Source organism: Neovison vison, chromosome 2, assembly GCF_020171115.1.
Source record: "Neovison vison isolate M4711 chromosome 2, ASM_NN_V1, whole genome shotgun sequence".
In the NCBI taxonomy this organism is placed as follows: Eukaryota; Metazoa; Chordata; class Mammalia; order Carnivora; family Mustelidae; genus Neogale; species Neogale vison.
The window spans coordinates 16,128,860-16,156,275 of NC_058092.1; the positions used below are offsets into that span (position 1 = coordinate 16,128,860).

The following is a 27,416-nucleotide window of genomic DNA, read 5'->3' on the forward strand; positions in this document are numbered from 1 at the left end:
TAAAGAAATAATCATTTTATCGTGCATCAGACTATTTCATGGGGATGTTACAATGGCAAGGGGCCTAGTATAAAAATTAGAAGATGGGGTAGGGCAGCAGAGGGAGTAGCAGCATCCAGAGCTGGGGCTTATCCAGCCCTAGGCCTCAGAGGACATTATCTTTGTCTTGTGGAGACTAGTGGAGAGGGTTTCGGGCAGGACTTGGATCCTCTGGCCAGCTTCCAGAGTGGGTGGGCTACATCAGGCATGTGCTGGTTCTCCCCTCTTTATTTGGGATGGTTGGGAGCTAGGTGTGTCCAAGGAAGCTCCATTTTCCTGTGGTTGTGGGTCCCTTTGGCCTTTGGGGTGCTGGCGGTGGTAGCAGTAGGGCTGGGCAGAGCTTCCTAGGCTCTAGTCTGCTTTATAGAGGTTATACCCTTGAGAACCCCAGGCTGGGCAGCTTCGAGAGAGCCCCTAGGCAGGTGGAGAGGTGAAGCCTGTGAATGGACACAGACCCTCTTACTTCTAATCCTAGGGACAGTATCTTTAATACCAGCATCCAACCTGGGCCTGCCAGTCCCCTGGTTCTGGTAACAGGGTTTGGGGGTGGAGTAGAGTGGCTCTGCCCTGACTCTGGAGGGGGAGGGTCTCCCCTGCTTCCTTTGTCTGGCTCTGGCCTCTGCCAGTGAGGGATAGCATTTTCCCTGGCAGTGAGCAGACAGCTGAACAGAGACTGCCTGAGGAGCAGTGAGCCCAGCTGAGCCTCTGTGGGGACACTTAGTGGGCTCAGCTTTCATCCACATCAGAGCCTGCCCGCCCCAAGATTACCCCTCATTCCAGTGTGGCTGCAGCATCTCACTTGGTTTTGGCCTTCTTGGATGGACACTGAGCAGAGAGCTTGGCTGGGGGCCAAGGGTGTTGACCCTCTTTTAGTGAGGGAGCCAACACCAGGAGGCACAAACCACAAGGCCTGGAGGAGAGTTTCTACCAGAGCCCGTATTCTCAGTCTGGGACTTTGAATTCAGACATGGAACCCTGGAGCCAAGACTTGGGGTCTGAGAATCTCTAGTGGGGATCCCAGAGCCCAAGCAAGACCTCAAACCAGGAGTTTGGAGCCCCATTAAAGGGGCAGCTTGGAGACTGGGCCTCCAGCAAGCTCCGCTGGGAGTTGGGAGCCCTCCTGAGAAGCAGCAGTGCGGTCGGGACAAGTCTTGCTGTGTGTGTCCTGCTCATGGAAGTTTGGGCTGTGCTCCTGCCGGTTTGGCTGGGGCCAGGCCCAGGCTGCTGGTGCTTTCTCTGGGGGACTCTTCTTCAGTGCCCAGGGTACCCGGGGGTAGGGGTACCTCAACAGCTGACACCCCACTTAATCAGCCCTCTAGCTGTCCACCGCTTCCCTCGGAGCTTGTTGTGCTGCTTGGAACCAAGTGGCCGCAAGGTCCAGCCTATAGTCTGTGGCTCCTGCTGCCTCCTGGCCCCTCTTCTCCAGCTGGTGCCCGCTCCCCAAGGCTCAGACCCAAGGAGACCTGCAGTTCCTTGGCTTCAGGGCTCTTCTGGCTGTGCCTCTGCAGCCAGCTCGCTCTGGGACCTGGCTGAGTGTTGTACCCAATGCTGTGAGATGGGCACAAGCATGTTTGTCTTTGCGCATCCCAGGACTATTGTGATCACCCTATGAGCTGGCCCAGGATAGGGCCTAGAACATAGTATTTACTTAGGAAATGTGGTTCAGTGAGGGAAGTAATGGGTGGGAAAGGGCTTTTTAACCGGCTGGATCCTCTGTGTGTGTGATCTCCATTCTTCCTCTCACAGAGGAGCGGCACCGTGAGGAGACACACATAGAGGTGTCCCTGCAGAGGCCCGGCTGGGACCTCTGATCCAGGATGACAGCTGGTGCCTGGGAAGGACCAGGGACCGGTAGCTTCCCCTCTTTGATGGGGAGGCTGTGTGGGCTGGGCTCCAGGGCACGACTGGAGCCTTCTCTGGCCCTTATCTCACCTGCTCTTCCTGCCTGGAAGTTCCCACAGAGACTGACCTCCAGCTGCTCATGGAGGGCCGAAACGAACCCTTTGCCCTTGAGCTGGCACCTGCCCTTTTCCAGGGGACTGGAGAGACAGGGCTACCAGGCCGAAGCTGCCAGGGGCCGGGTGTGTGTATAGGGGTACAGCTTCCATCAAGATGGCACTGGTTTCCCCCTGCCTTAGGACCACCTCCTTCCCGAGATGGCAGGGTAAGTCGGCATGTGCAGACACTCCTTGTCACCCTGCTGAAGTCTGCAAGTAGGAAAACAAATACGGATAGCACCCGAGTGGTCAGCAGTGGCCACATGTGGACAGCCAGAGGCATGAGCAAAGGTCCCTTTGGTCAGTAGCAGCCACAGAGGCCCAGGCTTCAGAGAGGCCCTGGCTGGTGCCCTCGGGGCCGTCTGCCTGCTTTCAGTAATAAATAACATGAGGACCCAAAAACCAAACCAAAACAAAAAATACAGCCAGTATCTTTTGGGGTAGGTGCAGGGGGACTTTTTAAATTACCGGCCTTCCCCGGGCCGCGAGGTGGGTGCGGCTGCCGCGGTCACCGGCACGTGTGCAGCTCCACCAGCCGCTGGCACTGGCGGCACTTGACGAAGCAGCACCAGTGGAACTTGCAGCTGCAGCGCTCGGCCAGCTCCACCTGCGCCGTGTGGAAGCCGCGGCCGCAGCACAGCAGCTCGCAGCCGTCGATGGCCTTGGACGTCTTGTTGCACGTGCGGCCCCGCGTGCCCAGCACGCCGCTGCGCATGTCCTGCTCGCAGAAGTCCGGGCTGGGCTCTAAATACACCAGGTCCTCATCCGTGTGCGGCTTGAACTGCGCGTTGCGCGGCACCAGCGCCCTGGAGGAGCCCACGCGGCGCGGCTCCACCTCGGTGGCGCCGTCGAACTTCTCCTTCAGTGCGTGGCCCACCTGGCGGAAGGGCGGCACGGCTCGCCAGCACGTCTTTACCTCACAGGAGCCCGACACCCCGTGGCACTTGCACTCCACCCGCATGTGTGTCAGGATAGCCTGCAGGGGGCGGGGAGGGGAGAGGGCCCATCAGGAGACGGAAGGGGTTGGGGAGGGGCGGTGGGGGTGCCGCTGGCGGGGCCGGGGACGGGGGGGGGGGGAAGTGCCACAGAATTGGAGGAAGGTTGCCTGTCGTGCATCCAACAGAACCTGCTGTACACTGGGGTGGGCCAGTAAGCTGGCTTGGGGACAGTTGAAGACCCTGTCCCTGCCCTTGGGGCACTTGGTGCAGATGGAGGAGAAGCATTTCAGAGGGTCTAGTTACACAGGACAGTGAGTGACCAGTGGCAACATGGGGGAGAGCACGGCTGCACCGAAGCTGCCCAGGAGCCGTGGGGAGGACGTGTGGAGGAGGCACGTGGTCTGTGTTGACACCACGTTCACATCCTAGCTCTGCTGCTTCGAAAGGGTGTGTGTGTGGACACAGACTCGTGGGTGGGCGTGTCAGGGGCACATACTGCTCTGTGATCCCTGCCCACCTGGCCGCTTCCCCACCCGCCGCCCCTAACCCGCTGGCCCACGGGGGGTGCTGGTGCTGGTGGGAGCCTGAGCAGGTGCTCCGTGTGGTGCCCGGGGGGGTCCTGCAGAGACTGCCCTTGCCCTGGCGGTGATGGTGGCAGGGGATGTGCTGCACTACCTTCCTGCCAGCCTCGTTGTTGTGGAGGTTCATGAGGGCGCGGCTGGACGACGCCCCCTTACTTCTCTCCCGCACGTCCACGAAGGACTGGGAGAAGGCCACGCCGTAGGCGATGTTGTCCGAGCATCCTGACCACTGGAAGCCTGCGGGGGTGGGGGGGTGTACCGTGGCCACAGTGAGTGGCGGGCAGGGCCCAGGTCCTTGCCCGCCACTCGCCCCCTTCCCCCCTCCGACACTCACCCTGCGGGCTGACCCCATGCACCGTCCGGTCACAGCCACACTTCTCTAGCTCCCCACTGCTGCATGCCCGTGTCACTGCAAAGGCCACACCTGCCGAAGAGATGGCGTACACGAAGGCCGCCTCCCGAGTCCCTGTGGGAGGCAGAGGGAGGGCAGGGCTGGGTCTCAGTGCTCTGCCCCGCACCTTCCTTGGTCAAGGGGAGTGGTCCATGGGAGCCCAGGAGGTGCCCCCAGCCGCCGCCCTGGTCCCGCCCAGACCAACCATCGGGTCGCTCGCCGCCCTCCAGCGCTGCCTCTGCCCCCGCAGTGCCACGCTATCTCCCTCTCAGATGAGTCCCCTCCTCTGGGCGCACACAGCGCAGTCCAGCTTCAGTGCTCTTACCTACCAGGGGACACTGTTCTCACAAGCTCTCCGGGAGACCAGTGCTGTTAGCGTCACCACACGGGAGACAAGACAGGCTCGGGAGGTGAGCTGACTTACCAAGGCTGGAGAGCAGAGCCCGGCCGCCAGCCCAGCTCTGGCTTTCTCTGAAACCTCTGCTCCTTTCCTGCTGACCCCCCAACTGGCCCCCGGCGCTCTGAGGGGGCCCCTGCAATCTCGCCGTGGTCCAGCCCTTTTCTGCTGAGGCCATGTTGCTTCCTGACACCTTCCTGAGGGTCCGTTGTCACGGCAGCAGCCCCCACTGTTAGCCATGACCAGTGCTGAGGAGAGGGTGTCCTCTGCTGCCGGGAGCCTTATTTATGTCCATTTCACAGATGGTGAAGTGCCAGTTTGGGGAGGGGATGTGATTTGGTCCCAGGCACCCACCAAGGAAGTGATAACACCAGGACCCAAACGTGGGTCTGTCCTCCTCTGTCCTCGCTCTTCCCCTTCCGTGCTGTGACTTCTTGGCGGTTCTATTTAGGTGCCTGCTCTCCTCCCCTGCCTGAATGGGTGCTTTTATCCTCCTAGGAACTGTGTCTCGGGGTGTAGCTGCTGTGGAGCCTCTTTTTGGGGCTGTGGGTGGTGGTGGTGGGGTGTGTGTGTGTGTGTGTGTGTGTGTGGTGCATGTGCGCATGGCTGGCTGGGTGTGTGACCAGACAGGCCCTGCTCCTCTTCTAGGCCCTGTGAGGGCCTCTGTGTGCCCGTGACTGTCCTCCTGTCTCTTGCTGGAGTGTCTGTCCGCAGGAGTGGAGGGGGGCAGTGTTTGGCCCCGTGGTTGGCAATTACCACTGTGACACCCAGGCCTGTGCTCTCGGCTGCCCCTGGGAGCAGTTGCCGTGGTCAGATGGAAACAATCACCTCCTCTGTGCCCGTGTCTGTGGACGGGCAGCAGAAGCCGAGCCCTGGGATGGGGGACAGCTCGGGCCCCAATGGCTCAGGACGCCCTGTTCCCTGTTCAGCCCTTGAGCTGGGGCTACGGCCCCCCACCTACTCTCCACTGCTCTCCCCCTGCCCTGGCTTGGCCATTTTGGGCCAGCATCGGGGGCTTGGCTGGAGGAGCCGCCCGGGCCTCGACAGCCTGGGATGGAATCCTCTCCAAGTTAATCGAGGTTAGTAGCAGGATCATGTTGGTTGGTTTTGTGCTGTGGCTGCCCAAAGAGGGACGACTTTAGTTTCTGGTATTTCTGGTATTTCCAGGCCTGAACAAGCACAAATCTTTGCCCCAGAGACTAAGGGGGGAAGGGCAGGCGGGAGATAGGGACTGATTGGGTGGCCCCAGCTCTTGGCTGGGAGTGGTCCTTACTTCTGTTTCTCTGGGCTTTCAGGCAGCCCCTGGTCCTCCCGATCCCTGGGCTCATCTCCCCTGTGTCCCCTGAGTGCTGGTAGCCCTGGTGTGCAAGGCTCCCTGTGAGTTTGCCTTATTCCCCAGACCAGCGGCCATCCACTGGGACTCCAGGTTGCCCTTGCCCTGGTCTCGGGAACAGGACACTACGGTTTTCTCTGCTTGGGAGTGGGCCTGAAGAAGAGATTCTGGAAGGAAAATGTGAATGGCAAGAGCAAAGGCTTGTAGAGCGCTCACTCTGTGCTGGGCATGGCCTGAGCACTGTACATCACTTACATACTCTGCACACCAACCCAACGGGGTAGAAACTTAGTTCTTGTTTTATAGACGAGGAAACTGAGGCACCGAGGGGTGAAGCAACTGGACCAACAGTACCGAGCCAAGAAAAGTAAATCACGGGACTGGTATTCTAACTCAGGCAACTTTCACCCTTGACATTGTCTACATGCAGGGCATCTCTTCCCACCTCCTGTGTGTGAAGCCAAAAAGGGCTTTCTGAGGTCCACCCTGAATCTCATGTGCTGTAGACAAAGCCTGGTCCGTTTTGTGGGCTCCTCCCTGGGGGATGCTGAGCAGTTGGCCTGGGCTCAGCACAGGAGACCCCAGAAGGCCCGGAGAATGTGGCCATACCACCATGCCCCCAAAGGCCCACAACAGTGGCTCTGGCAGTGTTTTCCAGCTCTGGGTCCAGCCCTTCAACTCCAGGGCTGTGGCCCTTCCTCGTCCCTCCCTTCTGCCTGGGTGCCCAGGCTGGAGCCTCGCTCACTAGGGGCACCTGGCAGAGATAGAAGGGGCCGGCGGCATGCCTGCAGGCGTAGCAGAGGGAGGCCCCATGTGTTGTGGAAGAGAGCTGCCCCCTGGTCGGAGGCTCGCCTGTTCTAGCTGCACCAGAGACAGACCTGGCTTTGTCCTCCGGGGACAGCAGAGCCGGTGGTAAGGCAGAACTCTCGAAGGTGCCAGCTGCCTTTGCCACAACCGACAGCCAGCTCCTTTCTTCCTACTCCCCTGGCTCCAACGTGCACCCTCGGTCTCACCTCAGGGCCATTTTCCCAAAGTGCGAAGGTGGCCCGGGGCTGGGAACTCAGGGTTGTCCTGGGGACCCAGGAGTAGCTACCCTTTCTGAGGGCCACCTGAGTGCCAGGGCCTTTCCATGTGCTGTCCGTGGCTCTCGACAACTTAGCACCCAGCTCTCTCCAGCTCTGCTCTGTGGAGGAAGCAGTGAGGCTCCGTGGCCTGTCCAGCGTCCCTCAGCTGGTCAGCAGCTAAGTGGGAACAGGAACTGAAGGCTGGCTGACTCCAGGCCCATAGCCTTCCGAGCCCATCGTATGTGACGTCTCTCCCAGATGTTGGAAGGAAGGACATTTGAGTGGGAAGTTGGGAGGAGAAGCCGTGGGTGCTGAGTTGGACTGGAAAGGAAGCCGCGGGCACGGTGATCCCCTGGGCACCAGGCAGATATCCTGGTGAAAGGGCCGTTCAAGCATAATTCAGTGTTTCCAAAGCAGACCCAGCGGGAGTCCTAGCAGATGGGGCAAGACAGGCACTGGTCTCTGAGGACACTGTCTCCGTCCTTTCCCCTTCCATGCTCCCAGCCTGCCTTCCCAGTTTCCGTTGTTTCTCTTAGCTGCAAAAGCTCACCTTTCCTTGAAGCCATGTCTAGGAAGTCTCTTGGGACTTAAGAGACCATGTAGGACAAGGGAAAGAGTCCACTAAGACTCTTAATAGTGGCGAGACTGTCCTCTGTGAACCTCATTGTCTCCACTCTAACAGGGCAAGAGAGCGCTGCCCAGGCAGGCCGGGCCCGCACTTCTCCCCGCTCCCCCCCCCCCCCCCCCGCCCACCGTCTTGGACTCCCAGGGCTGCCCGTGTGCTCGCCGGCCTGCCTGCCTTGGGACCAGAATCCGGCTGCAGATCTCATCTTCTAAATGTCTTGCAGCCAGACTGGAAGCTCCCAGGGTCGGCCTGCCCCCCTTCTTCTCCTTTGCCTGCCCAGCACCCAGCACAGGGCTGCGCACAGAGCGGCCCTTGACACAGGTGAGTGCTGGGAAAGGGTCTAGATGCTCAGCCCGTAGGCCTTCGAGCTCCTCGCTCAGCCACTTTCTAGGGGTGTGATTTCAGTTTCCTTGTCCACAGAATGGGGCTGATGGTACTGACCTCAAGAGGCGGCCATGGGACTCCAATGAGGTGACGTACAGAACGTGCTTAGTCTAGTCCCTGGCACATAATGGGCATTCGAGACCTATTTTGTGATTATCATTGTGATTAATGCCTTTATTCACCTATTCACAGATGTCCTAGGGCACTGACCCTCTGAGGGTCAGGTGGTTGACTGCATGTTTGCCTTCGGGCTGAGAGCTTCCTTAGGGCAGGGACGTGCCTTGCTTGCTCCCTGGCCAGACATTTGCTGATTGCCCACCGGGAGTCAGGACCGATGCTCCGCACCAGGGATACTGAGGTGGGTTTGTCCTCAAGGAGCTCCCAGGGACAGAAGGTCTCTGGGAACCCACCCCAGCCTACCTGGAACTAACTTGATGACCCCAAAAGACTGGCTCTGGAGGTCACCCGGAAGGAAGGCCTGTTCCCACCCTCATGGGGCCCACCATGGTGCCAGGACTGGGGGTCAAGGGAGAGCAAAGGTTTTGGTAAGTCACAGCCTCAGACCAGAAAGCCTTCACATCTTAAATCCAGTCTGATGTTACAGGCAGTAAGGAGTGTAGGCGACGTTAGACACACGGGCGGGAAGGCGGTCCTGGGTTTGAATCCTCACCTTGCTTTGGCCAGTGCACTGCATCACCTTCCAACCATGGCAGCCAGAGGCCGGAGGGTCTGAGGGCTCATCAAATACCCTCTCCCAGAACAGGCCTCTGTCAAGGTCACAGAATGGGATGGGAGGAGGCAAGCAGAGGCACGGCACTGCCCACAGATGGAGGGAAGAGAAGAGTTTGCACTGCCTTTCCTAGATCTCCCGGTCATGCTCAGGCCAGCCTGCTCTGGGAACCCAGTATGTCCTGCGCATGACCTTGAAACTTTGCCAGGCTCTACAGGGCTTCACCTTCCCATCAACACTTATTCATCAGTTACCTACTCTGTGTAGATGCTGAGCTAGGCTCTGGGACAAAGCGTGACTAAAACATACAGAGGACATCCCACATCCGGTCCTTAACCCCTGCTCAGCAAGAACTGCCACCTGACCCCATTCTTGAGGCTGCCTCCAATTTCTCCTAGATTTTCAGCCGAGAGCATACAGTTCGGCCCTCAGTCACACACTGTCCTCATTGGTGACCGTAGGCTCACATCCATCTCCCCTTAGTTGGCCAGGAGCAGGGTGACCTCTGCTGCTGGGGATGTTAGTGTGCAGGGCTGGAGGCTGGGAGACCTCAGGCAATGTCAGCCTTGGGGGGCTCTGGGGAGTCAACCAGCCCTTAAGAGGCACCATCTCTGGCTGATGGGAATCCTAGGAAGTGGGTCCTGGGATCGTCCCCACTTTACGGGGAGGATGCTGAGGCTAGGAGACACCACCGCACATCCCAGAGACATTCTGTCCCTGGGAGCTCCTTGATGGACCTTGTCTGAGATCTCAGAGCCAAGAGTTGGCAGGTTCTGGAGCTGGGTGGGTATGTCACCACCCTCTGCTTGCTGAGCCTCCCTTCTTGGTGGTAAAGTGGGGGACACCACCACACATCCAGTTGTCATGAGGGTGATCTGATGCCAGACAGCAAACAGTGGGCCGCCAACGAATGGGGTTCCTTTTCTTGTCCAAGGATGACCCGTCTCCTGGGCCTCCTCCATGTCTGAGGCTACGACCCTAGCCAGGCAGCTCATGAATGTGGGCACCAACCCAAGCTCACCCTTGCCATCACCCCAAAAGCTGGTGGCCTCGCAAAGAGCCTGCCCAGCCTGGATGCTCCCGTTGTGGCTTTCCCCAGTGCCAGCAGCTGGTGAGGAGAAGGACTCTTCTTGGGTCAGGGAGTACCCTAAGTGCTACCACACGGTGTCATGGGACCTTCCCGACGGGCCCTATAAGGTAAGCACACGTGCTCATCTCTGTGACGGGTCTGTGCGCTGTGGCTCAGGATAACACCACTCGCCCAAGGTCACCCCGCCTTTGCCCTTCCCGCAGCTGCCTCCTGAGCCCCTGAACCTTCTGAGAGCAGCACCTGCTGATGGCCAAGTCCCTCTTGCTCAGTGGAGACAAATTAACACTTCCAAATGCAAGAATAAAGAGATGGATGAGCGCAAAGAGCTCAGACCCCACCTCCAGACAGGCCTGGTGTCTGCCTGGTGCCTCTGGCCTGGTGGGTGGGTGCCTGACTTGGCCCCAAGGAGGCTGGATGCTCGACCAAGCCACTCAGACTTTAGTCCGAACCAGGTGTCAGCCAAGCCTGGTAGGGTTAATTCTCAGTGTTCCCCAAACTTTCTGAGCCAAGGGTGGGCCCTTCCTTGGTTCATGCTGCAAACACCAGTGAGGAAGGCACTTCTCCATGGGGCTCTCCCCCTGCTTCGGGCCAGCGTGGACCCCATGCCTCCCTTTTTTTGCCCCTTTGAGTCCTTGCCCTGACTTGCTGCCCCTGAATGACATCCATTGACTGTCTCCTCCATGCCAGGCTCTGCCATATGCTGGGAAACAGGTAAATAAGACAACACCTTGCCATGGGGAGGGCTCATGCTTTAGGGATGGGGGGGAGGGGAAGGGACAGGCATTACAGTCTAAAAGATGTAATGAGGGGTGCCTGGGTGACTTGGTCAAGTGTCCGGCTCTAGATGACAGCTCAGGTCGTGAGATCAAGCCCCACATTGGGCTCTGCACTAGGTATGAAGTCTGCTTGAGATTCTCTCTTCCCCTCTCCCTCTGCCCCTCCCGCCACCCTGTGCACCTGCACACTCGCTCCCTCTCTCTCTCAAAGTAAAAATAAAAGCAAAAGGTGTAATGAAAGCTGTGTGAGCACAACTAGTTTAGGCGTGTGTGTGTGTGTGTGTGTGTGTGTGTGTATTAAGGGGGAGGGAGAGAGAAATTGATAAGGCAGATGGGTTAAAATGTGGACAGTTGGTCAATCTAGGTCAAGAGTAGTATGGAAATTCATCACAGGAAAAACCAACATACATAACAGAGAGAACGTACTGGGGATGGCCAACGGTGGGGGTGAGGAGGTGGGTGAGATGGCTGAGGGGGGTCAAAAGGTACAAACTTCAGTGACAAAATAAGTAGGTCATGAGGACGTCATGTGCAGCGTGGTGTCTATGGCTGATAGTCCCATGTTGCACATGTGAAACTTGCAAAGAAAGTAGATCTTAAAAATCCCCATCGTAAGAAAAAAGATGTGTCATTATGTGTGGTGATCATTTTGTAATATATGCAAATGTGGAGTCATTATGCTGTATGCTTCAAAAGAATATAAAGTTGTATACAAATTATACCTCAATACAAAAAGGAATATATTACCTGCAGGTGAAAGAAATTTTTTGGTAAATTTCCTGGAAGTTTGAAATTATATCAAAACAAGAAATTACCAAAAAACCCGGAAAAAAAAAAACAAAAAACCCGAACCCTAGCATGAGCAAAGAGCTTCAGAGCCCAGAGGAAAAAGCAACTGCCAAGTTGTAGGAGCTGGGGAGAAGCTGGGGGGAGGGAAGCGTTGAGCTGGCAGAGAAAGAGGGGTGAATATTTAGGGTGGAGGCAACAGCACGTGCAAAGGCACAGGGGCCTGGCACAGGGAACGACCCATGCCCCTAAAACTCCAAACACGGGCCTTCCTGTGCTTAGAGTCTGCAGTTTAAGCCTAGTTTTTGGGCCTCGTCAAACAGTGGCCCCCAGGCTCTGGCAGTAGCACCATTGTCCCGGGGAGATCCTCCATTACCAGGCTATTTGCTGGGTCTCTGCTGCTTCCCCGGAGTAGCAATATTCAGTAATGCCAAGCATGATGGTGCCTTTTTGGCTTCTGCCAGCTCCCTGGAGAATTGCTTCCAAAATTCGATCACAGTTGGTTTCCAACAACATCCAAATGGTTCGCCACGAGCCCAGCAGCCCTGGCTGTCCAGGCCCACAGGTGCCAAGACAAAGGTTGGCCCAGGCAATGCCCTCCTGCTGCCTGGTGAATCAAAGGGCCCCGTGGATGGTTATTAGCTCCGGAGTGTCAGTTTCATGCTCAGGAAGTAGAAAAAGAGGCAGCTGGTTTACAGCCCTTCCTCGAGGGCAGCAGATTGACCCAGTGACCTCTCAAGGAGCCTTCCAGTTGCACAGAACGTTCCTTCTGCCCTGCCCACCTTCCTCTGGCTTAATGCCTTCTCATATTTCTCATCTCAGCGGAGGGCCTAACTTCTCAGCAAAGCTCTCTCCGAGCACCCAGCCCTGGCAGGGGAGAAGTCTACCCTTGTGTTCCCGAGGCTCGTGTGTCTCCCCCCCGATCACAGCATCTTCTCATTATGGGTGACAGCAGGACCCTGGAACTGGCCTGCATGGGCCCCAGCCCCGACTCTGCCACTTACTAGTTCTGTGACCTTGGGCAAGTTACTGAATCTCCATGTGCCTCAGTTTCTTCATTTGCAATGTGGAAGCCCATCTCCAACGCCAGAGGACTTCACATTTACTTAAAACGGGGTCCGGTCCCTAGTTTGTGCTATGGGTGTGGAAGTTCCTGCCCCTCCTGGGCTTGACTTGACTGCTTCAGGAGGACAGAAGCGGGTTGCGGCTCTTGCTTGGTCTCAGAGCCGGGCACGGTAAGGCTGTCCACATGGCCTCCACCCAGGAGGCCAAGGGTCAACGTCAAAGCAGCATGGGGTTGGGGGGTCTGGAGTCCCAGGTTCACCCTCTGAGAAGCTCTGGGCCAATCCATCCTTCTCCCTGCCCGAGCCTTGGTTTCTTCCTTGGTAGAACGGGGATGGCAGCTTGGGGACTGAAGCACTATGGGCGAGAGAGACCTGCACCCACAAGGAGCAGCACCCCCCGCGCTGGCCTTCCCACCCCAGTCCCCACCTGCAACGTATGCCCTGGCTCCAGCCATGCGCTGGTTCAGCTTGCTCAATGACAGCCGGCTCCCGAGCACCTGTCCCCCCTGCCAGGGAGCTGCCCACCCCTGCCCCTCCCGCGAGCCCCTCCCTCACCTTGCGTCACCACCTTGCCGAAGACGGGCAGGGAGTCGAGCGTGGAGCAGTTCCAGCGCCGGTTCCGGAACTGATACTGGCACTCCTCGATGGCCAGCTGAGCGCCGCGGCGCACCGAGTCCATCACCTCCAGGTTCCGCTTGCACATCTGCACCTGCCTCTGGATCAGGCCCTTGAGCTTCTCGCATGTCTCCTCCTCCGAGATGCTCCCCACCGAGGACAGCTTGGCCAGGTACCTGGGGAGAAGGCGGTGGGGTGGAGTGCCCTGTGGCCGCCTTCTCCTCTTGCCACTGCCGGGACCAGGCTGTGCCCAGCCCAGGTCTCTGGGAACCAACTCATCCCACTGACCGGTCCTGGCAGTGACTTCTCTCTGGATCCGGAGACAGGCTCCCCTGCCTGGCTCTTGGGGCCAGAGGGGGAATGCTTCTTGCATAAGAAAGCCTCTGCCTAAGGCTAGGCAGGTTAGGCACCAGGAGGGACCCGACAGAACCTCCACCCTAGCGTGACCCTGGGGCTCTGACCCTGTTATGTCCCTCTGGCTGCGAGGCTGAGACCACTCCCCTGGTGTGTCTCTCTTTCCCCACCTCCAGGCAAGGATCCTGGCCACCTAAGCCCAGCCCAAGCCATGGCCGGCCACATCCTCGGATACCAGATGGAGGCCAGTATCGGGGCTGCAGCCGGGTACTAGCACAGGGATGGTGGCGGGGGAGGAGGGCTTAAAAAACACTGTGCGATGCTCTTCCCTCATCCCCTTGAGTTTTTAACAGCCCGGAGATGGGGCACCAATGCTGGTTCCACCTCACGGGGTTATGACAAGGACCACAAGCTAGGTAATGCACGTCCGAGGGCTCTGGGACCAGGCCTACAGGGAGCAGGGGGCTCTAAAGCGTCTGTTTCAGGGGAGGACAGGAGAGACCACAACTGTTCATTAAACACCCACTATGTGCCACGCACAGTGGCCGTCACTGCTTCCTGCTGCATCCTCACCCCCAGTCTTTGAGGTGGTAATTATTATGCCCATTTTAAGATTCCAGCATGAAGGCTAAGAGGGTGACACAGACAGCAAGTGCCAAAGCTGAGCTGTGAACCCCTTCAAGCCCCATGGGCCTTCCTCCTGCCTGTGCTCCCTGGTGGGTTGAGAGCCAGGCTCTGCCGCGTGTGAGGACAGACCCTGTGTGGCCTGGGCCAGAGCGCAAGGGAGTGGGAAGCAAGATGCAAGAGTGCTCAGCAGGAGGGGAGCAGAGCTGGGGAAAGGCCCTGTCAGGAAGGAGCCATCCCCCTCAAGGGAAAGAGATATGCATTAGCTGAATACCTACTAAGTGCCAGCTATGTCTCGGATAGGTGAAGGGTCACCTGACTTGTGAGGGCAGATCTAGATTGAAGGCCAGGTCCAACAAGCCTACGACTGGGTTCTAACCACAGGCCCTCAGCCTTCCCCCCACCCCACTAGCATCCTTGGCCAAAGAGAGCAAGTATCCAGCTGTCCCTGTCCCTATAGCGAACCAGACTCTCCCCTCCTCCTTATCCCTCCTCCCCCATAACTTGGCTAACAACCCTGGACTGGGATGGGGTGAGCTTTCTGAAGTAGGGGATAGAGATGCTCTTGCTCCTATAAGGCAAGCTGCACGAATCTCTTGTCCAAAGGGGAAGGCCACCACCCTCCGGGACTTAGTTTTCTCATCTGTAATGTAGGGAGGTTACCCCTGGTTCTGGCTAAGTCACGGAACTGTTATCAGAGCAAAAGGGGTCCTGTGTGTGAAAGACGGTCTGAGCAGGGGTCCGAGGCAGCGGGGCAGGAACTGGCCATTTGTTCACTGAATGAAACGAATGAATGGAGAACAAAGAGAGAACTTCTTAGAAAGCCCCACAAGATATGGCGCATTTTAATGACGATGATCCTAAGCATCGCTCACTTTGATGGAACTTCGGACCAGGCTAAGCACTTTACTTACATTATTGCATTTATCCCCTCAGCGAGGCAATGGACTCCCATTTTACAGTGGAGGACACTGAGGAAGAGACAGATTAAGTAGCTTGCCTTGTGCCCAAGGTAATTCAGCTAGTAAGAGGTGGAGCCAGGACTTGAACCTGGTTTTGCTTGGTTTCACAGCCTGTGCTAGACCCAACGTTTTTTTTTTTTTTTTTTAAAGATTTTATCCATTTGACAGAGAGAGAGAAATCACAAGTAGGCAGAGAGGCAGGCAGAGAGAGAGAGAGGGGAGGAAGCAGGTTCCCTGCGGAGCAGAGAGCCCAACATGGGGCTCGATCCCAGGACCCTGGGATCATGACCTGAGCCGAAGGCAGAGGCTTTAACCCACTGAGCCACCCAGGCACCCCGACCCAACGTTGTTTTAAGTGGCTCGAGGACTAGACCTGAGCTCTATGGGCAGAAGCTGCTGGGAGCTGGGTTTGCTCAACCTCAGGGTGCTGGTCAAGGTGCAGCCCGTGGTCTGCCCGCTGGTAGCGGGGCTTCCCTCCCCGCTGGGGCGTGTTTGAGCGGTGGATTCTGTTTGTCAGACATGTGGGCTGGACCAGAGGAATGGTGCTCAGATCTGGCGGGGCCAATGTTCGGGGTTTGCTGAAAACGCAGGCGCCTGGGTCTCCCTCCAGGTGGGGCTGGGTGGGCACCTGGCCTTTTCGCACGTCCCCAGGGGCAGCTGGGAAGCCAGGCTGGTCCTGGATGGCACTTTAGGGGAAGCTCTTGGCTAACCACCCGTGATGCCTCCTTCTACCCCCGAGAGAGATGTGATTCTGGGACCCCTGCTCCTCCTCCTGGTGGCATCAGCTCCCCTCCCCCAACACCCTAGTTGTGGGGCCTGAGTCTAGCTTTCTTTATCTAGAAGTGGCAAGCATGGATCCTTTCCCAGAGCGCCGCCGTGAGAGAAGGCAATTCCACGTGGCTGAGCAGCTGGCTCTGAGCCGGGCACACGGCAGGTGTGACCAGGAGGAGCCCCCCCTTCCCTGGCAGCACAGGTGAGTAGGAGGTGGGTGGTCTTGGGCTGAGGCAGTCCAACCTTCCCTTCCTCTCCCCAAGTTCCTTGCCATCTTCTCTACCATGTCCCCTCTAGGGGAGGCACAGAGACTGGTAGGGTCGGGGCAGGAGCCTGAGCCTCCCAGAGGGGAGACAAAGGTGGGAAGATGGTTGAGGGGCGCAGGGAGACTGCATCTGGACAGGAAGGGGGCAAACTTGGCTCTTCAGCCCTGTATGCGTGCTCCTCTTGCCTGGGCCAGCTGAAGAAAGGGCGGTCCCCACTGTGGAGCTAGTCCCACCTGGTGCTCTTGGCCTGCAGGGGGCGCCAAGAGCCCAGCGACTGGCCAGGGGCCAGGTCCATACTTGGGAGGCCGTGAGTGAGGGGACAAGGAGTTGGGCCTCAAGTTGGATCCTTCTGTGCTCAGACCCAGGCCTGACCTCTTGGATAAGGGTGGGGGCCCCTATTCCCTGAGCGACATGGGGGTACAGAGCTGGCCTGTACCCATCTCAGCCCCTGTCCCCTCTGCGTCCTGCCAAGGGGCCAGGTCAGGCTATACGGGCTTCTGGCTCCTAGTGAAGGGAGGTGTTCAAGGGCAGGGGAAGCAGGCTGGGGAGGCCTGGCTGAGCCACCAGTCCACAGTGTGACCTTGGGCAAGTCCCTGCCTACTCAGAGCCTGTTTTCGTGGGGACCATAACCTGGCGGGTCTGTGTGGCCTTTCCCACTGTCTGAGGGGCAGTCCTCCTTCTACAGACAGGGAAGGGGAGCTGTCTAAGCCTCAACGGCCTTGGGGGGGCCCCTGGCCGGGCTGGTAGACGGAGCCCCTATCGATGAGTGAGAAATGAAGTCCACCCCAGGAACTGCCCACCGCTCTCTCCCAGGTCCGGACTCCGCAAGGGGAGGTGGCCTGAAATCACAGTCACAGGGCTGTAGGGGAGCTGTGGGCTGCCACGGCCGTGAGTCACCAAGACAGCTTCCAGGAAGAAGCCGAGAACCCTCTTCCGCTGAGGAGCGTGCCTGACCCATGGCCGGCACCCGAGCCCCCCCTCCCCGGCCCCTGCCTTCATCTGGCTCAACAGCTGTCCCCTTCCATGCCACAGGAGGCACAGCTCCACCCCACCCGATTCTGTCAGATCCCTGGTCTCGCCTGGGAAGGGCTGGCGGGTGCGACCGAATGTGCAGCTGGGAATGGGGTGGACAGACCTGGGACCCCAAGCCCTTGCCAGCGCTGCTGGTCTGGGTATCTGGTTCGGGTTCGGGTGCCTAGCCTCATGTTACAGAGGAGCGAACTGAGGCCCAGAGAGGTGGAGGGTCTCACCCAAAGTCACACAGCCAGTGAGTGACACAGAGCTCTGTCTCCCCTGTATCTCGGTTGTGGGTCTGCCCTGTCTGACGGCTGGGGGGCTGACACTACCTTCAGTGTTGGTCCAGCCCATGGCCTCCTCATTGCCCGGCACAGGCGAGGCACACAGAAGGAGTTCAGTCAATGCCTGTGGTGTGACGGACGGCTCTGTCCCCCTCTGTCACCTACTGGCAGAGTACTCAGGTAGGGAAGGGCAGGGGTGAGGGAGTACGTTGGGAGCTGCCTTTGCCTCCCGCCCTGCAGTGGGCTTGGAGAGGGTCAGGGGTCAGGCACAACTGGTCCTGGGGGCCTCAGGATTCCCTTCCCTACACCCTAAGGTGGCTCAGTCTTTCCCCCAGAGACACGTGTGCCCCTCGATGACCCTGGAGCTGGGCCGGGCTCGGATGTTGGCTGCACAAGCCATTTCTGGGGAGCTGGAGAGCCAGGCCTGTGGAGGGCCTCAACCATCTCTGCCTCTTCTCTCGTTCGGGTTGCCTTGCCCCAATTTAGGCTTCTTCCTGCCACTGCTGAGTCCAGGCTTAGCAATCTGCCACCTGCTGCCCCAGCCGCAGCCCTGCCATCGATCAGGTTACCCCAGCAGCCCGGGCCGCCCCGGCTGCCGCTGCCAGCCAGCTCGTGCCCCCATCTCCTCACCCGGGGGGCTGCAGGTCCTGCAGGCTTCTCCCAGGAGGCCGTCCCCGCCGGCCCGTGCCGTAGCCTGCAAGGCTGGAGGGCCCTGGCCCTGCCAGGGAGATCAGATCCTCTCAGCCACCTGCTGTTTTCATTAGAAACTAAAATTAGCTGGGCTTGTCCCAAGCTTTTCCAGGTTTGCTTGCTTTTTAAAAAAAATATACAAATTCCTAGAGGAAAATCCGCACTTCTCCGACTGCTCTCCAGCTCTCGCTCTGCGTGCGCGTCCAGAGGAGAGGGGACGGGAAATAGCTGGGGTGTTTGGGAGGCCAGGCAGATCAGTGTCGTGGGTCCTGGCCCTGCGGGTGTCCAGGTGGGGGCTGGGACGCCAGCCCAGGCCTCTCTGCCCCCTCCCTCTGGCCTCCCTGCCTGCCCGGGCCGCATTTAGAGCCTCCTCAGGAGTGGCAGTGCCTGGGACACCCGGGAGGAAGGAGGCCAAGCAGGCGGGAGGAGGAGCCGGAAGGAGCGCCTGCCCAACAGCGAGCCTCCTGGGGAGACAGGCCGTCCGAAGGCACGCGTGCCACAGACCCCACCCGGGACCGCGTGCTCCCTGGGGGTGGCCAGTGCCCGCTCCTTCAGGTCGTTACCACACCCCTCAACTCTCCTTGGGCCTTTGGATGCTTCTGCACGCGTGGTCTCCGAATCAGGCTGCCCGCTCCCCAACGTGGCCCCGTCCTGGAGACCTATCCTTCTGCACGGCCCGCAGGGTGGCGCACTGTGCAAGAGAGATGGCAGTCAGAATCCTGGCTGTGTTCCTGGAGGCAAGTCAGTGAGCATCTGTGAGCCTCAGGGTCTTCCTCTGTAGAATGGGGAGAATAATCGGTCTCGCCTCAGGAGGCTTCAGCAGATTAAGTGTTCACACAGCAGACACTGCTCCCCTGCCGGCAACCTTATTATGTTATGTGGTCAGATGGCCATCGCTGAGACGTTTACCTTCATCATCACCATCCTCATCAGGACTACTGCCTGGAAGCCCCTTCCCAGTCCCTTGAGCTGGGGCCCCTGCTGGACTGCAGATCCGTCCTGCTCATTGATCTTCTTTGGCTCGGCTCCCTCCACGCCCCTAGACCTGGGTTCGCCAGTCTGAGGGAAGGACATGCTTCCACTGGGAAAGGGGGGTCACTTCAGGCCCCACCCCGACTGCAGAGCTTGGACGGAATCTCCTGACGGAGCCCGCAGAGCTAGAGGACATGTGCCAGCGACTTGACCCCTCGGACGGACCCTCCAGGGATCAGAAGTCCAAGAGGTGGGATGGGGGATAAGGTGCTGTTAGGGAATCAGAGGCTGGGACAGTAGGGCCCAGAACAGGCTTGCTGTTCCCGGGGAACTTGGAAGCCCTTTGCAGGACGAGGCTGACTAAGCAGGAGGGACCGGATGTCCCTGCCGCCTGCACCTCTCAGACAGCAGTCACCTGTGTGAACACATCCTTGGTGCAGCTGTGGGCTTGGCCAGGAGCGTGGCACCCCCTCTGTGATTCGGATTCCGGGAGGCATGTGTTTGAGGCCACACAGCCCATCAGGTCATTCTGGCTCCTATGCCCAGGCTTGCAGATCAGGACCCGGAGATGGACCCAGGTACCCAGGGCCTGACGTTTTGGCAGTGACCATGATTTGAGGAAGGTGGCTTCATTCTTCTATTGCTGAGTCCTGCTGCAGTCCCTGGGCCACTGCAAAGGCGTCCGCCCTGCTCTCAGGAGCAAGGGGTACCCGGGAGGGAGGTGTCTCAGTGGGTGCAGGGCTGCCTCGATGGTAGGCGGGCCCATGGTCTCAGCAACCTCTGGGCCCATGGAAGGAGTGGCTGCCACTGGCCTGGGACCCCAGGAGGGGCAGCCGGGGAGGAGGGGCCGGCCTCGGAAACACTATGGTTGTGGGGTGCTGGGGGCGGTTCCCCTCTACCTTCTCCGCAGCCCCGGCAGGACTCTGGAGTCCTCGATGCTTGGCTCAGGTCCCAAGGACCTTTCCTCAGTTCAGGGGAATGAAGACCTTTTCTGGAGCTCAAGCCCCCACTCCCGTAGCTCAGGCCACTCTTCCCCCTTCTCCCTGTCTCCTGGCATCCCTAGTTCTTTTGCTCCTTGCAACCCCATTTTAAAAATCCTTTTTGCTTCCAGTTTCCATTACTTTCCGCACTCTGGTGCCCCAGCTCCCTCCATGTCATTCCCGAGGGCTCCGTGTCCCCCCTTCCTGTGTGGGGGCCCCTCTCCCATCTCACAGTATGTGTTCCTGGGCAGTGGGTGACTGACTCAGGCCCAGGACGTAGGCACTCAGACCTGAGCCCGGATGGCCCCAGAGCTGCGCCTAGACGTGAGACTTTCCCTTCTCTCCGTGGGGCAGGTATGATGGTGGGGGTGAGTGGGTGTCAAATTTCGGGCTCTTCCTGACCTTGCCTTGCCCCCTCATTTGGCCATGGAGAGCTTCTCCCTTGCAAAGACCCACCTAGCTCTTGTCCCCAGAGCCACTGAACCACTGAACGGTCCTCCCTAGCTCGGCTGCGGGAGCCCAGGGGGCAGGAGCCAGGAGGAGCGGCTAAATCCCCAGCTGAGCTGACCAGGTCGGGCGCTGGCTTCCTAGAGTGGGGCTCAGGCTCTGGTGGCTGCAGCTTCCAGTGAGTTCCTTGGCTTTGGTGGATCCCTTCTGAGGGCCCCATCCCGGATGAGCCTGTGGTCAAACCGTCACCCTTATCCCAACGAGGCAGCAAGGACAACTTTGGTTCTTTCCTTGCTCCATTGTTCATAACCTCCCACAGAGGATGACTGGTGAGGGTGTGGGGCTGCAGGGTAAGTTCTGGAAGGACGGTCAGGAGACCGGGCCTGGAGTTCCAGCTCTAGGACGAATGTGCTGTGTGACCCCACGTCTCTAGCACGGTGCCTGCCCGGGTCGGTCTCCACAAGTGAGCACTTGACAGGACTGAAAGGGGCTGAGCAGGCATGGCCCTGCTTAGAGTTTCAGTGTTGCTGGAAGGGGTTGAAGAGATAATCTCCAGGGACCCTCTGAACTCTGAAGGCCTTGACTTGGTCCTCTGTGCCTGGGGTGCCAGGACTTTGGGGCCTCCCTGACTCAAGAGCAGTACCTCCCTGTTGCCAGCCCTCGGGGAAGGTTTCTTGGAACCCAACCCTGCCATGATAGGTCCTGTGTGCAAACAGAGGGAGAAAGAGGGTCTGAAAAGACCATCCAGGAGTCGCCACAGAAGAGGCCCCTGGAGTTTCCCTGGAAATTTCCCACTGCTTCTAAGGGGCCTCTCCAGATTTCCCTTGTGGGCTGTGAGCGGCTGGCTGTAGGGAGGCTCCTTCCCACTCTGATCACATCCCTCCCTCCTCCTACCCACCTTCCTCCCCTCTCAGCTCAGACCAGGTCCCCTCCACGGCGGCGGGGGTCATGACTTGGTCAGGGGAACTTTTAGAACATAGTTTGGTTTCAAGTTTGCCAGGAGATGGGGGAGGTGGAGAGGGTTTGGATGGGGAAAGGGGGGAGCCGGTGGGGTCACAGCAGGGGGCAAGCCTTCTCCTGGGTTTGGCTGAATCACAGAAGATGCAGTTCGGGACTCAGAGATAAAAGCTGGCAACTTGTGAGGACATCTGGACCGCAACCGTGGGGTCCCGGCTTCACCTTCCAGCTGAGCTTGCTGAACAAACGGGCGGAGGCTGCAGTGAGCTCCTCTGCAGCAGGGGTGACCGGAGGGGCCGACGGTGGGCAGCTGTCACCCCCTTCCGTGGCTCCCCCGCCAACCCTGTGCCCCGTTGGCTCAGGCCAAGCCCTTCTTCCCAGAGGGAGGAATAAGAAAAGGAGGCTTGGCGTAAATGCTCAGCTTTGCAAACGCACCCACAGGGCCCGAATTGGGCGAGTTTCAACAGGTTTGGGGAACACTGTCTTGTCAGATGTTTGCTGCGTTGCTCAACTGCTAATCCAGGGCTGAGGGAAGAAAGTCAGGCCACAGCAGACAGCTGGGTGGTTACCGCCACTGAGTAAACCCCTCGGGCAGAGCCTGGGCTCGGGGGCCTGCCACGGAGGGTGAGGGGGAGAAAGGGCTTAGCCAGGCTCCAGGGGGTGCGCCTGGCAGGGGAGCCGAGGGTCTCCAGAGCAGCAGCCCTATGGGTGACAGCCCTATGTCCCAACACCCACTTCTGCCCCTCTTAGCATCACCTGAGACTCATGGGTTGTAGAGTGAAGCTTCTCTTCTACCCGAGATCTTGAAGATGGGGCACCCTTTGGCAAAAACTTAAAGCCCTCTAGAGTGAGCAATCCCTTCCCTCCTTTTGCCGTCAGGTACTGACTGAGCACTGGATCTGTCAGACCCAAGCGGGCACAGGGACTCTGAGAGCCATCCGGGCTACAACCTTGGCCTTCAGGTGTTTATAACCTCATGGAAGTACGAGCCATGCTATTGGACCATGGTTATATATAATACAAAACAGTCTTCTAGGCGGGGGATAAGCACCAGGAGATCAGGACATGTGAGGGCAAGTCAAGTTCAAGTTCTGCTTCTGATTTGCATAATGTCCTTGGGGGAGTCACCGCACCTCTGCGTCTCTGAAATGGGGCTGCAAAGAATACAGACTCCTCCAAAAGCAGGGAGAGGTTATGGGGTTCTAATAGGGTCACGGGTGTGAAAGTGCTTCGTAAACCTGACTCTCAACGAGGGGTAATCTTTCCCCACAGGGGACGTTTGGTTCTGTCTAGAGCACCCGGGCGAGCTCCTGGCATCTGACAGGTAGAGGCCAGATGCTGCGGAACATTCTGCAATGTGCAGGACAGGCCCCAAATATCAACGGAGCTGTTCAGGAGATCCTGGTGCCAACTATGAAGGGACGTGTTGGTGACTGGTCTGATGCCCAGAGCGAGGGGAGGAGCTCCAAGAAGTGGGGTTTACTCTTTAGAAGAGAGGAAGGGACCCTTTGCAGTTGGAGGTTGGGGGACACTTCCTGGGGGAGATGGGCCACACCTTTACCTGTGGGGCCCAGCACTGCACATCTGGGCAGGCTCTGCCCATCCCTGGCTCAGTGAATTGCACCCAGAGCGCCAGGCCTCACTGTGCCCACGGTCAAGGGGGTCACTCCCTCTACCCCACTGCTGGGCACGTAGGCACACAGGAGCTGGGGCCGGAGACGCACACCTGTGGGGAGTGAGATTCAGCGAAGGTGAGATGCCACCAGGCCGCCCTGAAGGGCGTGTCTAGACGACACTCTCTGGCCACCAGAATCTGCTGGGCTGGACGTCCCTGGCTCTCTGAGGCTCGGGCAGGGGCCCTGGTTGAAGAGCAGGGAGGTGGCCTGTGTGAGAGTGCAGGATCCCCACAGAACGGTTTGGGGTACACAGGGCTTGGGAGCAGCGCCCTGAAGGCCCGTTCTCTCTGTCCTCCCTGTAAACAAGGACATGGTTTCCCCATCACTGCGACAGCGACCCTCAGTTTCCAGTGGCAGCCATGGGGGCCACTTCCAACGGCATGCCTGACAGGGCACTGGGCCGCTCTACGTGTGTGTTCACTCTTGCCTCCCAACTGCCCAGGGGTGGGTGCCACTTAAACAGAGGAAGAACCCGAGGCTCAGAGAGGTTAAGGAACCTGTCCGTGGTCACTCAGCCGGTCAGGGATAGACCGGGGATGGAACTGCGGGCTCTCTTGGAGACCACCTCACCCTCATCGGGGGTCTCTGCTGGGGCCCTGGCCCAGCGCACTGCTGCCTTCCTTCAGGAAATCGACAGTCATGAAACCTTAGCTGATCTATTCCTTGACTCTCCCTGGTACTTCCACTGGGAGTCCAGAGAAACATGCTGAGGCTGGGGCCCAGGGGGCCAGAGAGGCTCACCCAGAACCAGCCAGCCTGGGGCGGGGGACAGAGCAGCGACTGGAACCCCAGCCTCTCAACTCCCAACACAACCTGTGTCGGAGGAAATGTTCAGGGTTATTTCTGAGGCCAGCTGTGGCAGAGCCGAGCCTTCTACCGACGGACTGTTCTCATCCATCCATCCCTCCGTCGGCGGTAGGAGCTGCCGCAAGCTGTCAGCTCGCCCAGGGTGCCAGACACAAGTCTAATCAACAGCTTCCAGCTTCTCTGGGCTTGCCCAGGCCTCAGGCTGTGGAGCCCTCCCAGCTCCAGGCTCCGTCCTGCCCAACAGCTGCACGCAGCGGGACACCTGGCCTCCCCGCCAGGCCACCCGCCCTTCTGAGACAACAGACAGCACCGTCTCCTGCAACTGGCCAGCCAGCTGACCCTGGACTGAAGCCTAACGGCAGGTACTGGAATGGGGATGGACACCCAGGCACGCCCCCCCTGAGAACACTGCCCGCCATCCTCTCAGGGCCAGACCTCCATGGTGACTCACGCGGGAAAAGGTAATGCCCGCTACCGTGCCGGGATGGACATCTGCCTGCCCAAAGCTTTTCCTTCTAGAGGCAGCTTTTGGGTCAGACGCCCCTGCCGTTTACTAGCTAGGTGACTTTGGGTGATGATCTTTGTGATTCCCCCATCTTCCCATCTGTGGACGGGGATTCAGATGATTTATTTAGAGAGTACAGTGAGAGTTATTATAATGATGACTATTATTGTCATGATTCTGCCACCTTTAGGCCAAGTCCCCTCTGTGACTGCTCCGGCTCACACTGAACCCTTCCTCTGATGGCGGTAGCTTGCACACTGTCCCACCCATCTGTGGTTTTGTTTTGCTTTTTATCCAGACCCCAAGGTCCTTAAAGGCCAGGCTGTGATGCTTAGTTCCCTCTGAGCCGGCTCAGTCCCTGTCCCAGGGATGAAGGCTGCTAATTATAAGGCAAATGATCCTGTCTTGGAGTGTGCCCAGAGATTGCTTCTCCATCACTGTCTCTCTGGTTTGGTACGGGTCCCAGGAAGCCCCTCATTCTTCCTGTCTCGGGCTGTGCAGAGACCCTTGGCTCGGAGCCTGGGGTGGAGCAGAAGTGAGCGGGGTCACCCAGAGTCCTTCTTCGTGGCAACCTGAACCATCACCACTGCAGAGAACAGGTTTGCCAACCTCTCTTCTCCCTCCGGGGCCGCCCCTCCTCACCGCCCGCCACCCGCCCTTTTTAGCGTCGCAAGCCCGAGAACTGAGCTGTTGGAATTCCCCATGGTTGGCGTGACCCAAACTGGGGCTGCCTCTCCGGATGGGATTTTGGGCTTAGATGTGGGGTGGGTGGTGATACCACCTGGGCCACACCGGCGCAACTTGGGGACGGCTTCAGGGAAGCAGGTATGTCACTGTCTGGGAATCAGCACCTGGGTTCAGGTCTCCGCTCTGAGTTTGGGTCAGTAGCTTCCCCTCCTGGGGCCTCAGTTTCCTCATCTGTGAAAGGAGCTCAAACCCTCTGTGCCTTTGAAGGACGTTTCACTGTGGATGTTGCTCTCTTCTCTGAAGACCTGGGTTGGAGTCTGGAGCTGCCACTTCTTTCTCCTTTTTGTAGCCCATGGTGCTTGGAGGGTCACACCTCATCCTTGTTCTTTCTGAGGCTCACGCTCCCTTTGGAGACCCTGACTCTGAACGCCTGCTTTCAAGGGTCAGCCCTAGAGCCCCCCCAACCCCCAACCCCGAATCCGAATCAGCTCCTTTCCTCAGCTTGGTGACCTCGCCCTTGCTCAGGAGGATGGCCTGCGGGTGTCATGGGGGGGTGGTGGTGCCCTGGTTTTTGCACACTTTGCCACTGCCCCTGAAGTGTTAATCAAATTAAGCCTCCAAGAAAAACACAAGCTCCACAGCCACTTAGGGCTGCCTGGGAGTCGCTCACTCTCCCAACAGCTGGGAGAGTTCCACATCACCTCCGTCCCCCCAGCCCTGGGGGGCTCTGACCCCGAGGAACACACTCCTTCCAGCCTGCAGGGACCCGGCTGGCCACAGTGAGCTCATAGCAACAGCCATTGGACACTCAGGGCAATTTCATGGGAGATATTTGTTCTTTAGTCTTGATGCAGAGAGAATTTTTTCCTCTCCTGCTGTCTCCATGGAAACCCCAGCTACACTGTTGGCTATCCCCCTTCCCACCTCATGCTTTTCAGATCAATATTGGAGCTTGGCTCCCCACTGGCTGCCCACAGCGGATGGGGGCAGAGCCCTGGGCAGAAGGGATTGGGGCCAGGGTTAAGCCTGGGGCCTGGGGAACCGTTGCTGATGGGATGGGGGGGATGAAGAAGGACTTAGAGTCTTCCTGCTTTCCTGTTCATCCACTCACCAAAGCTCATCCCTTTAGAAGCCCCCTCCCTCCACCGAAGACCCCCCCCCCCCCAGTGAACCTTCTGTCCTTTCCCAGGGAGTCCCCTGAGCCAGGCCCTGCAAAGGAGAAGCAGACAGGTCACCGGTGGTCACCACCCCTCTCTCCTTAGGTGAGACACAGTGGTGGGCTGTTGTCCTCTTCAAGTGCTGGGAGGAGTTTCTTCCCGCCCCAGGGAAACAAGGCCAGCGCCCGCCCCGGACTCTCCGAGGCCGGGTGTCCTCGTCCCTTCCTTTCTTCTATCCCTGGCTCCCGCCCCCCAAGCAGAAACAGGTCCCTGCACGCCTCCAGCCCAGCCCGCAGCGACGCGCAGCTCAGCGCGGGGAGCTCGATCCTGGACTTCCCGGGATTAACCTGCTATTATGAGCCAGAGTCCTTCCCCGTAATGGGCTTCCTCGGCGACCTGTCAGCCGAGCCCGGGGTGCGCCCAGAGCCGCGCACCCCACCCCGGCCGCCGCCCCGCGCTCGCGCCCCTCGCGCTCTCGGGCGCCCCAGTCCGCCTATGGGTGCGGACGCCGCCGCCACCCCTGACGCCTCTGGGCTGGGAGCCGCACCCGGACAGGAGGGGTGCCCAGAGGGAGGCCCGGGCCGTGGCGGTGGCAGCGGAGACGGCGAGCGAGCCTCGCGTCCCGCCGCCAAGACACCTGCCGGGCGCCCCCGCGCCCGCTGCCCCGCGCCGCCTGGCACCAGCCGGCTGCCCCCGGGGCCTGCCCCGCCCCGCCCCGCCCGGCCCAGCCGGGTCCCGGCCCGACTTACAGCCAGTTGCTCGCGGCGGCCGAGAAGACAGCGAAGACCAGGAGGCGCAGCGAACGCAGGCACGAGCGGGGACTCATGGTGCCGCCGCGGGCGCCCGGCCCCGGGCAGCGGCTCTGACCGCTGGGGGCCTCCCGTCGGGGCGGCAGGTGGGCGCCCCGCGGGCGGGCTGGGGCACGGCGCCGGGCGCGGGCCGGGGCGCGCGCGGCGGGGCTCTGCCTCCGTGCCTGCCGTCAGCCCTGCCCGCTGCTGCGCCCGCTGCCCGGCGCGGACCAGACTGTCAGCGCCGCCCCAGAGCCGGGATGCGGCGGCGGCGGCGGCGGCGGCGGCGGCGGAGGCGGGCGGGCGGGCGGCCGGGGGGGCGGGCCAGGGGCGGGCCGAGGATGGGGTTACCTGGGCGGGCCCAGCGGCCCGGGACACCCCCCGGGGGCGGGCCGGAGCGACCGCGGCAGCGGCCGCCCTGGCCCGCGGGACTGGGCTTCTCCGGGGGCCTCCCCGGCCGGGCGCCCGGGAGAACTCAGGGCCGGAGCCCGCTCCAGGCACGCCTGGCTGCGCGCCGCCTAGCGCGGCCGGGCTAGAGGCGCGGCCACCCAGCTGCCCGGTCCCAGCCCGGGCCTTGGGGACAGGCGGGCACAGCTCCCCCAGCCCGCCGCTTCGGGCACTGCAGCACCGCCCTTGCTGCCCCGCCTCGCCCCCCGCCGGCGCCT

The 27,416-nt window shown here is 59.6% G+C and overlaps 1 protein-coding gene across 1 annotated transcript; it reads right to left on the bottom strand.

Annotated features, from left to right (window-relative positions):
* On the bottom strand, positions 1-26,987 carry WNT4 (Wnt family member 4). Its single transcript, XM_044237392.1, has 5 exons — positions 26,713-26,987; positions 12,751-12,986; positions 3,890-4,021; positions 3,650-3,792; positions 1-3,012 (listed from the first exon to the last, which is right to left on the bottom strand). The coding sequence occupies exons 1-5, from the start codon at positions 26,787-26,789 to the stop codon at positions 2,545-2,547; spliced, it is 1,056 nt and encodes a 351-aa protein (XP_044093327.1). The 5' UTR covers positions 26,790-26,987; the 3' UTR covers positions 1-2,544.
* Between the last annotated feature and the right edge of the window lie 429 nt (positions 26,988-27,416).